Genomic DNA, 11,794 nt, shown 5'->3' with positions numbered 1-11,794 from the left:
GGTTGTATAATTTAGAAATAACATGGGTAAAATCGTAAACGCGTAGAAAACAGAAGGGTCAAAACTCCCAATAGAATCGAAACGCAAGAGAAAAACGCGTTTTGGCCGGCAAAGCCTTTGGTTGAACCACCTAACAACCACCACTTTCTTTCCTTCACACTTCACTTTTCACTCTTTATTTTATTTAATTAATTTTACTTTAATCATTTAAAAATAACAAATTTTAATCAGAAAAGCAATAATAACATTTATCAGTATAAAACTATAAATTATCCTCTGGAAACTCTTTTTCGGTTTTCTAAGCCTTTCTATTTTTCTATATCTCTCTCATCTACAGTATTTCTCTCTTCCCTCTCTCTCTTTTTTTTTTGCCGGTAAACCACTTTTTTTTACCGGAAAGCCGATTTATCCGGCGATATTTTACCCTGTATCGCCGGAAACTGTTAGTTCATCCTTTGTTGATAATTTGAATGTGTTTTTACTATTTCTTCTGGCTTATGTGTTGAAGAATTGGATCTCTGTGTTTGCTTACGTTTCTTCGTTTCTGGAGAGAATGTGGTTGGCGTTTGAGGTTTGGCTTTGATCGTTAATGGATAAGATCGTGATCTAGTCTTTGCTTTGTGAATTTCTTTCGCTTTTTCTTGTTTTTATCCTTGTTTGTTCGGTGAGTTCAGAGATAAAACGGAGACGTATCGAGAACGGTTGCGGAATGAAATGGTACGTGAACGTTTCTTCACTTTATCCTTTCCATTTCTTTCTCTTTCAATTTTCTTTATTATTTTGGAAATTTTAGTGAAATTCCATTAATTCATTTTTTCCGATTTCGTTGTTTAGATCTTATACATTGCTGCGGTTTTATCTCCGTTTCTTAATTTTTGGTTCCAATTTTTGTTTTCAATCTTTTCGAAAATTTTATCTTATACTTGTTGTAGACATTTTTTGGTTCGTAGAGCTTTATTTTTTTAAATTATAAAATACTCAAGTTATGATCAACCCTCCTGATGTTTCTGAGGGAATTTAATTTTTTTTTTCCGATGGCTGATTTTATTTTCTTGTTTTAAATACAAATTTTATAATTTCAATTTTTATTTACTTTTTCTCTTTTTTTTTTTTGGTTGATATTTGCAATTTATTTGTATTTGTTGAATGTTGGTTGATGCAGTTGTTATTTTTGACTGTTTAGATAAGACTGAAAGTTTTGAGTTAACTTTTTTATTTTTAAGAGTGGAAATGGTCAATGCGCAGTTGGGTCAAATTAAGTTTTGTTGTAGTTGAAAATATGCAGAGGAGGATGTGGACTGTGTAAACTAACAATATGAACATGGGTGTGTTACTCATTTGTGAGCTTATTTGTGTCGATTTATTGTGGTCTCAAATGGTTGGTTTATCCATAGATTCATTTATAGTTAATCATAATTGGAGCGGATAGAATTCTTTTGTTCTGACGGAAGATTTTTTATTGGTTTGAACTGAATGTATGGTTTTCTCTTATAATGACCAGGTGAATTAAACGTCATAAGGTTGATGATGTATTTGCCAGTTATTTAGGTTTTTCTTTTGCTGCTTTAGCCCTGTGGTGATTTAGGAGCTTCTTCTTTAGTCTAGGATAATAATAAATAATAGAGTCTCATGATTGCTCTGAGTGGTAGAGATTCTATCTCAAATTGAATTGCCAAGAAACATGTCAAAGTTTCTTCTCGTCTTGGTGCACTGAGGATTAACATCTAAGATCCCTTTTACTAGTTCATGACAATTAATGTCATTATTTTTCTTTTCATGACAAACTGCTGGATCAGACTGTAGTTTAGGATGGAAGAAAGTGAGAATCTGGATGGTTATATAAAGAAAAAAAAGTTAGAATCTGGATATTTTTGATGAATATAGAATCTGCGATTTGGAAGTTGATGACTCTTTGCTGATGACATATTTGGTGTATAAAATTGGATTTTTACCCTTGTACAATTACTATAAGTGGTTCTGAGACCCTGTTTACCTCTGATTGATTTGATGTGATTGATAATAATTCCATATTTTGCAGAAGCAATAAAGATATTGGCCATTTTCAACGCTCTGTAAAGAATTGCTTTTGATTTTTTGTGGAGCATTTTAGTGCATAAAATGCTGGTTTTGCATCAAATTTTGGCGTGGTAATATGATAGTCAAAATTATTCTGGTCAAAATTGATGTAAGACGTTCTAAATTTAGGGTCTCTTTATGATCCTAATAATAGGATTTATTTCCTCTTTAGGTAGGGATTCCTATTTTCTTTAGATTTTGATTCCTTTTTCCCATTTAGAGGTTCATTTCCTTTTTGGTCTTGGACTTTGGCCACTTGAGTAAATAGACTTCGGTTATAGTATTTTTATTTAATTAATACAGCGTGCTCCCCTCAGTTTTTGTGTGTATGGCCTTTCATTCTAGTTATTTTTGTCAGTTGTTCTCACTTTTGATTTTCTTTTTCCCATTTGGGTTTTCTAACTTTATAGAAAGTGGTCTTATGTGTGCATAATTATTGCACTACAAGAGATTAATTGCCATCATTGACTGGAAAGATTGTAGGTTTATAAGCTCTTTTTGTAACTGGTGGTGAAGTGATTTCACCTCTAAGTTATTGGTAGTCCAGTGTTGGAGAATATTTAATACAAGTTTCTGATCTTATGTGCTGTTGTGTCTACTTTTATCATGATTTACCTATTAGTTATTCTGATTTTATTTCATGCTTTACCTTTCTACAGGTGGAGGGAAGGGTATGCTTGTCCAAAGAGGCTAAAATTGCCTTAGAATTTCTGAAACGTAAAAGACTTCAGCGTGTAAAATCAGAAACCAGTAGTGAGACTATAGGTGTCTCAAATATGATGACAAGAAGTGGAGGAGATTCTTTAAAAGCTTCAGTATCATGTGGAATTAGATTACACGGTTATGCAGATTCATTTCCTAGATCAAGTGACAAGTCAAGTGGGAAGGATATCTTTTCAAAGCGCAAGGTGGACAAGTTTGACACTAATGATCTAGAATGGACAGAAAAAATCCCAGAATGTCCTGTGTACTGCCCAACAAAGGATGAATTTGAGGACCCTTTAATTTATTTACAGAAGATAGCTCCAGAAGCCTCTCGTTATGGTAAATGCATTTATGTTTATCCGAACTTTGTCATGATTTCTTGTGATTGTACTCTGTCAGTTGTAAAAGTTTCCTATCGTTTATGAAATAATTTTTTTTTTTTATGTAATTTGGTACCAAAAGTATAACTGAGTTTTTCTTTTTAAATTTCATTTGTGAACAGTAAACGTTATACAATGCTTTGGGGACTTGATATATTTCCAATTCATTTCCAATGTTATTTGTTTCCTCATATATATAACTACATATTATGTATGAGTGATATAATTAGTTTGACTGTTGACTGGCATGTTTTCTAATCTTAGTTTTCTAAACCATAAACTAAGCCTTTGTTGTAATTAGTTGTTTTAACTATTGATTATGAACTGTGATATGGAGTCCTGAAAATATCTTATCAATAATATAGTTTTGAAAAAAAATAACACTACAAATTCAGTGGAAGAAACTGTGTTATACACCCATTTAATATAAAGTGTACCAACTGCAAAGGCCTGGGTTTGTTCTGAACATAATGGCTGAAAGTCCAAACTTTTCTTTTTGTATTTTATTTCTAGAACTTGTTCTCACTGGGGGAAGGGGGGGGCCTACACTAATTATTATGTGAAAAATATGCAAATTATTTATTATGTTTTATGCATTGGCTAGAGGAGAATGGGTGGCCTTCAATTGTGAAAATCAGTACTTCTGGTTGTAAGCTTAAGATTATATTTGAAGTGCTTATAGTTATATCATCTGTTGTCTTTGCAATATTGTAATTAGCGTTTTTCCTTACCTTGCAGCTTCACATCATTGAATGACCATGAGAGTTAACATATAATGTTTTATTTTGGTCTTGTTATCTTTACCTTCTGTAGTTTGCCTTTTAGATTAACTTTTTCACTCATTCAATCTTCATTTAAAAATCAGGTATATGCAAGATTATATCTCCTGTGAGTGCTTCTGTTCCAGCTGGGATTGTATTGATGAAGGAGAAAGTAGGATTCAAGTTCACACCCAGAGTGCAACCTCTTCGACTTGCTGAATGGGATGCTGAGGACAAAGTTACCTTTTCCATGAGTGGCAGGTGACTTTTTTTTAATTCTAAAAGAATACAATTTGTTGGCTTGATAGTTTTTATTAGGTATTGAATATGTTAAAATTTTCAGAAATTACACATTTCGTGATTTCGAGAAAATGGCGAACAAGGTTTTTGCTCATAGATATTGTAGTGCTGGTTGTCTTCCTGCCACGTACTTGGAAAAGGAATTTTGGTATGAAATTGCTTGTGGAAAGACAGAAACTGTTGAATATGCATGTGACGTTGATGGTAGTGCCTTTTCATCTTCTCCTAGTGATCCGCTTGGAAATAGCAAGTGGAATTTGAAGGTCTTGATTTTATCTTCTCTTATATCTCTTTTGTGCTTTCTTTTCTTTTCTTTTCCATTTTTCTTTTATATAGGTTTGTTTCCTTAATTATATCACGACGACAAATTTTGGGAGGTAGAATTAGCTTCATTTTTGCTGCTTCTATGGTTTTCCCTCTCTGCTAGTTCTCTCTTTCTAACTCTTCTCACTCTATGCATATAAGCCTGACATGGAATTGTAGTTATTTTGTTGTACAAGCCTAAGTACTAGCATGAATTTGTATATAAACAGTCTCAACTCAACCAAGTGTTACCAACCCTTAGTGACAGCTCACTGTGCATCACACACCTTTGTGGCGTAGCATTTGGAAGCCTGTTAAACGATATTAAAGAACTAACAAAGTTAAATTTAGCTTATCATGAGCTATGAGTATTTGATTAATTTCAATGAACTGTATGTTAGGGGATTGCATACTAAGAATTAACTTTTAATCTAGGCACATGTACACTTGAGAATATGTGTACAGTCCAGTCTTAAGATCTGTTCTGCAATCAGTTACTACAGAATTGGTTGCTGCAGGGGAAATAGTTGTATCTGCCGCAATACTTGCTGGGGCTTTACATTATCTGACTCAATGCCTTGACTGTCCACATTTATAGCAGATCTTTTCCTATGAATTGCAGGTGAATTGTGTCCTTCCTCCCTTAGGAGGATGATGTTTCAAAGCCACTTGATTCTCATTATGGCATGTTAAGATGTAATACTTAAAATGTTTCTGCCTGACTGAAGGGGAAGATAATGAGGAAAATGTTTAACATATGTTGATTTAGTGAAATGTATAAGATATTAGCAGATAGAAAGTCTTTGCATAGACTAACAATTTCTTAATATTCAAGTGTCACTTTCTCTTGTATGATATATCATTTTCCCTTATTGTTCTATCTGTTTGTTTATTCATTAAATTATCATCTTCTTCTATTTCCCCACCTAAATTCACAGTTGACTTGGCATAAAGTTACATCACTACTGATTTTCATGTATCCTGAACCAAACTAAACCTTAAATTTTCCTGTGTTTTCAGAAACTTTCACGGCTACCCAAGTCCATTTTGCGACTTTTGGACACAGTGATTCCTGTAAGCAGAGTATAACTTTTCCCTTGTAATTATTTCTGTATCTAGTATATTCCCTCCGTGGTTTAATGTTGAGTGTTTCTCAGGGAGTAACTGATCCAATGCTTTACATTGGAATGCTTTTTAGTATGTTTGCCTGGCATGTGGAAGATCATTATTTGTATAGGTATGCATCACTTATTTTACTTTCACAGCACTCAATTATATTATCGATCTAGTTAAAACCATTTATGCCATTATTTTTAATTCTGTTGCAGCATTAATTATCACCACTGTGGTGCATCAAAAACTTGGTATGGAATTCCAGGTCATGCGGCCTTAAAATTTGAAAAGGTGGTCAGAGAACATGTCTATACCGATGATATTCTGTCAACTGATGGAGAGGATGGAGCTTTTGATGTACTCTTGGGAAAAACTACGCTCTTTCCTCCAAATATATTATTAGAGTGCAATGTCCCAGTATATAAGGCTGTGCAAAAGCCTGGGGAGTTTATTATTACCTTTCCCAGAGCATATCATGCTGGTTTCAGTCATGGTAAAATATCTATAATCTTTGACAGATGAATAGTGTATAAATTATAAATTTCAATTATCTGTCCCCTTTTGCATATCTATTATATTATAATATCCTGCTTTTCTTTTTTAAATCTACAGGTTTCAATTGTGGCGAGGCTGTGAACTTTGCAATTGGAGATTGGTTTCCTTTGGGGGCTGTAGCTAGCTGGCGTTATGCACATCTGAGGAGAGTGCCTCTGCTTCCTCATGAAGAACTTCTATGCAAGGAAGCAATGCTTTTGTACAATAGCTTAGTACTGGAAGACTCGGATTACTCTTCTGCAGACCTGGTTTCTCATGATAACATTAAGGTCTCATTTGTGAGTCTGATACGTTTCCTGCATCGTTCTCGCTGGTCTGTTATGAAATCAGGTGTATGCACTGGTGTTTTTCCAAATAACCGGGGAACTATTCTGTGTAGTCTCTGCAAACGTGATTGTTATGTTGCCTTCCTTAACTGTGGTTGTTACTTACATCCTGTTTGCCTCCACCATGGTATGTTTTACTGTCTTTTTTCTTAATTTTAGTAATTAATTTATTTGTTTGTTATAGTGATCTTATTTCCAATCCCAGATGTTAAGCTGCTTGACTTATCATGTGGGAGAACTTTTACACTTTTCTTGAGGGAGGACATAGCTGAAATGGAGGCTGCAGCCAAAAAGTTTGAGCAGGAAAGAGTACTAGAGGAGGATAAACAGGACGCTGAAAGGGGTGTTGACTTGTATAAGTTGTATTCTTTTCCATCATCAAACACGTTGCATGGTGCTGAGGATGGATATTCTCCTTATTGTGGGATAAACATTGAACTGAACCCTGAGAAATTTGAAAAAACTCAAGATCACTCTGCAAGACTAGAGTTTAGCTGTAGCCATGGCACTGAAGATATTAGAAATGAACTTGCAGAAGCTTCCCTTTCTTTTGCTGCATCGACTCTTTGTTCATTTGCAAGTGAAAACTCATGCATGGCCAACAATGTGAGGCCAGTTCCCTGATATCTGAATGTGTTTATCCATTATTTTATATGTTTTCTTTGTAACTAGTATATTTCTGCACTGAAATAGTACATATTATGTTACTCTGGGAAAGTGCAAATCTTGAAGTTAATAATTTCTCAAGCAGGTATGTCAGCAAGCTAATTTTAATCAGGGGATTTTTGATGCTAAAACATCTGCTGAAGGAGTGTCACACACTATATATGCATCTTCTCTATCGTCACCAAGCACCATTGGCAACAATCTTCATGGATCCAATGTTAGAGCTGTGATGGACCATTGTAGTGATGATTCCGATTCAGAGACATTTAGGGTTAAGCGCCGTTCATCATTGAAAGTGGGGAAAAGAACTTTTAATGATGCTATGTCATCAAAGAATTCAGAACATCAGGTATTATTTTTTGAAGCACTGAGCATAACATCCGACTCATATTACATGATAACAAATTGTGATAGGTTAAAACTGAGTATCTTCCTATTATCTGTATTGTTTAGGCTTAGATGTTAGTAGCAAATATGGATATGGAACTAATATGATTAAAAAAGGAATGCTGTATTGTATTGTTGTAACTTTTTATTCTTCTTGTTTCGTTGTACCTCATCATTAATTTAGCTTTGGCTTTCACTTTTAGTCTTTTTTGGGCATTTGCTTCTATTTATTCTGGACCTCAATTATTGATTTTTGAAATTTATGTTGTGCTCATTCAACTAAACAGGGGTTGAAGCGATTGAAGAAAGTCCAACCTATAGGGCGGTGTGGTCAAGTAAAGCCATTAGAGTGCTGCAGATCTGATGAATTGAAACATTCTGTAAGTCATACTTTTAATTGTAAAGAAACTTCAGAGAGTGCTGCAATGGACAATTTCGCCAGAGTTAGTGCCATTCCTATATCTATTAAATATAAGAAGCTGACTGATGAGGAAGCAACGAGTAAACAGCAAGAAGACCACAGAAATGACAGGTTCCAGCACGATTCCAGAAAAACCTTGAGGGAATCACCCCCTATTGATATCGGACCCAAGCGTCTCAAAGTTAGAGGCCCGTCATTTTTAGGATCAGATAGCGGCAGATTGAATTGAAATTTAGATTGCAGTGACTAATGTGGTGCCTGACTTGCTAACTTCATTTTCTCTAATGGGGTTGAAACAACACGAAGACCATACTGTACAAAATTGATTCTGATATTGGGAGCAGCGAGAAAAATTAACAGAGTTTAGGAGAATTTTATTCTTTGTGCGGGGGTCTCGAATTCGGGCAATCTGCACTGATGACAATTCTTGGGGGTCTCAGGCCAGGGTGTTTTTTCGACTTTGGCAGAAGAACCTTCCATCCTGCAAGGCTGAAATTAGAAATCGGGTTAGTAACTTTGATGTAAATTTGGTTTCTTTTTTTTATGATCAGTATTATTTTTGTCAAGTAAAGTGGGTATTTTCCCGCTAATCCATTTGATTTAATACAGTAGAGTCTGCTGCTTCCTTGGCTAGGTTCTTTATTCTTTTTGTGGCAATGGACTATTTGAATAATTGAATAGAGATGAAGTACCTTTTCTTGTCTTTTTGGCGCAAATGAAATTATATCTTATTCTCCATTCGAGTGTTGTTGATGATGATAAAATCGAGCTATTCCCCAGCAGCCATGCGGGGTTGATCATGTTAAATGATAATAAATAAGAATAATGCTTTTCCTTTTCCTTTATTTTTTTGTTTGTTCACACAATGTCTACCAAAAAACAGCCGATTCATTGAATCGGGGATTTGATAGGGATGCTCTGGGCCTTCACCTATGACCGAGTCTGAGGTCATATTTTTAAGGACAAAATTATGATAAAATATTAATTACTATTTGGTAAATTTTATGTTTGAACTGTTGCGACAAGTGAATGAATATTATTTGATTAATTTGATATAATATCATAACATCTAATATATTGATCAAATAATAGATATAATTATCTGAGCTTCATCTACCACCCTTGAAATAGAGTTAGCCCAAAATAGTAGCCATAAACCAATGGAACCTTGCAATAAGCACATATTCATTTATATATGAGTTATGTGTATTTAGTTTTGATACATAACTGGGTTTTCTGATGATGTGTCATAATATTATTATATATATAATTCAAAATCATCTAATGATATCATACTATATTATTTAAATACCTAATTAAATACTTAAAATTAAATGTATATAATTTGATTGTTTATATATCGTTGCGTATATATGTGATGTGCAAAAATAATATGTACAAAATATGACATATCATTATATGATTGAGTATTATTTTATCTATAAATTAAAATTATCTAATTATATAATAATACATATGGTATTGTTTGTATTTAAATTTGTTTTTATTATTTATACACAGTTTTATTGGATATATAATAATGTTGCCACCAGCCTAGTGAGCTGTGAGTTTTGCCCTACCATGTTGTGATTTTAACCCTTCTGGGCTTCAACTCGGGCTAATTCTGGTTTCTATTCTGGGTTTTTCATTAATTAAGGTCCATAAAAAAAAAAATTTTGGAACTCCTTAGGCCTTCAATAATACAAAATTTGCCGGTTGATTAATATTTTGATAATTTCGCAATCCTAAACATCAAGCCTCTAACTCAGCAATGATATATTTTCAAGTAGAGAAAAATATGTTTATTGTCAAAAAAAAAAAATTATAAAATGAAGAAACTAAATACAAAGAATACTTACATAATCTTTCACTAAACTCAAATGAAATCGATTTTGTGGAGTGAGATAGATTTGTATGATAGCATGAATATAAAATAAAAAGCATACCATAATTCAGGTATACAAAAATAAAACTAAAAGAAAGAAAATTATAGAGAAGTGATTGTGGGGTAAAGTGTTGCTATCAAGTGGGAGCCTACATCTTTGCTTTAGTTTGAGCTGATGAGGTATAAAAAAAGCACCATATTCCATTGTGATTGGATTGTGTTGTGTGTCCAAAAGATAGTAGGAGTCCAGATATGAACAAACCCTACAATCATTTCTATCTTTATTTCAAGAGAATAAAATTGTAGGAATTAACAAAAGTGAGACATATGAAAACGCAGAATGAGAAAGGAACAAACAAAAGCAAACCCAAAATAAATTATAATAAATATATAATAATAATAATAATGTATATAATGTTAATGGGTTCTTGTCAAAATCTTAGAAATTTCTTTCCATCAGTAGTGTTTAGATTTGTAGGGCAACTTCTCCAAGCTTTGCCTTTGCTCTAAGTCGTTGGAAAAGATTCAAAATGTTTCCTCTTTTTGTGTTGTGTGAGTGTATAGGATCCTATACCTCTAAAACCTACTATTCAATTTTGAGAAAAAGAAATCCTTACTACTTTAAGTCATTCTATGTGGGTTTGATTTTTATTTTGATTTGCGGAATAAATCTTCTTTATTGATGTAGTCAAGTTCCTTAAGCATATTGTTTTCATATAAGGAAAAAAAAGCTATTTCCCGAATATTTTGCTCAACTCATGAACTTCCCCAAATCTTCATCAATTATTATCTAATTCATTATATCTTCCTGATCTTAATTAATTCAAACTTGCCATCTTTGTAGATTGAATTGAATTTCAAACTAACAAAAAATTTAGAAGAAGACTGAGTGATCTACAAAAGGAATGAGAGAACTAATGATGCTTATATTATATTATATAGTTTAAATCTCACCAATTTCCTTTTTTTTATTTTTTAAATTTAATTTTCACCCACCCCTTTTATTTATGTCATCCATTTTTTCATCTAAATCTCACCCAATTTTTTCATCAAATTAGGTATATCCACCCTTAAATCTCAAATCAAGGTTTTTGTTGAGAATATGAGATGGTTGCAGTTGCTTGGCCTACAAATAACAAGATTTGCCCATTGGCCGGCCAAGCGGCAACCGCTTGGAAAGAAGAGAAGAGAATGAGAGAGGAAGGAAATTAAGTGGAAATGGATGAGTACAGAGATACCAAAATAGTAAGTTAATGGTAATATAATGCTTTGAGTTCTAAGATAAATGTGAACAGGGTGCAACAAAGAAAGGAAAAAAGAGGTCAGGAATTGAAAAAAGGAATTTAAGTATGAGCCACAAAAGATATTTCTTGGTCTTGGCCACACCACAAAAGAATTCTATTCATATTAAGCCATGTAATGGAGATTGGAATAGAAGTTGGGAGAAGAAGAAGGATAGGGATAGCGCTTTGTAAGAGTTAAGCCAAGAAGCTTCCACTATTTGACGCCTTAAGCTTGTCCACAAATGGTTTGTGAGGAGAAGAAATAAAAAATGAACAATAAAGAAAATGAAAGAAAAATATAATAATATAATAATAATTATAATTGTTTCAAGGTATTTTTGCAATTTCAAAATATGATAAATTAATAATTAATATTTGTATGAAGTGTTCAAAGAAGTTTCGTAATTTTGCTAAAATGATAAACTAATAATTTACCATAAAACCAAATAATTTTCATTAAAAAAATTGAATTGCGGATGGAAAAATAGATATTTCAATCTTAAAGGATGAAAAATCGTTGTTTCATCAAAGTTTGGGTAGGATACACTATTTCAACCTTAATTTAATAACATAAAAGTTGCATTCCTAAGAAGATAATGGTGAGTTGTTGTTGATGATGATATTATTATAACA

At 33.1% G+C, this 11,794-nt stretch overlaps 1 protein-coding gene across 3 annotated transcripts; it reads left to right on the top strand.

The window, feature by feature from the left end:
* The first annotated feature begins 268 nt into the window (after window positions 1-268).
* Window positions 269-8,696, top strand: LOC123224174 (lysine-specific demethylase JMJ706-like). 3 transcript variants are annotated; one of them, XR_006503908.1, is made up of 11 exons: window positions 269-717; window positions 2,736-3,120; window positions 4,027-4,183; window positions 4,266-4,485; window positions 5,546-5,599; window positions 5,683-5,762; window positions 5,854-6,131; window positions 6,251-6,646; window positions 6,725-7,130; window positions 7,271-7,534; window positions 7,860-8,159. XR_006503908.1 is itself a non-coding variant. In XM_044647749.1 (11 exons), the coding sequence occupies exons 1-11, from the start codon at window positions 715-717 to the stop codon at window positions 8,220-8,222; spliced, it is 2,604 nt and encodes an 867-aa protein (XP_044503684.1). In that variant the 5' UTR covers window positions 272-714; the 3' UTR covers window positions 8,223-8,696. The 3 variants fall into 3 exon arrangements, 2 of the variants coding, with proteins under 2 accessions (XP_044503684.1, XP_044503685.1); XM_044647749.1 differs by having other exon boundaries at window positions 272-717; window positions 6,725-7,125; window positions 7,268-7,534; window positions 7,860-8,696; XM_044647750.1 differs by having other exon boundaries at window positions 274-717; window positions 6,725-7,125; window positions 7,860-8,696.
* The last annotated feature ends 3,098 nt before the right edge of the window (window positions 8,697-11,794 follow it).

Source organism: Mangifera indica, chromosome 8 (genome assembly GCF_011075055.1).
Source record: "Mangifera indica cultivar Alphonso chromosome 8, CATAS_Mindica_2.1, whole genome shotgun sequence".
NCBI classification, from domain to species: domain Eukaryota; kingdom Viridiplantae; phylum Streptophyta; class Magnoliopsida; order Sapindales; family Anacardiaceae; genus Mangifera; species Mangifera indica.
This window is presented reverse-complemented; position numbering and strand designations above follow the sequence as displayed.

Bases quoted from the DNA above. Each gene is read 5' to 3' on its own strand.
- LOC123224174 (XM_044647749.1), top strand. The intron at 3,121-4,026 runs GTAAATGCATTT...TTTAAAAATCAG, and splicing joins TCCAGAAGCCTCTCGTTATG to GTATATGCAAGATTATATCT. The intron at 7,535-7,859 runs GTATTATTTTTT...TCAACTAAACAG, and splicing joins CAAAGAATTCAGAACATCAG to GGGTTGAAGCGATTGAAGAA.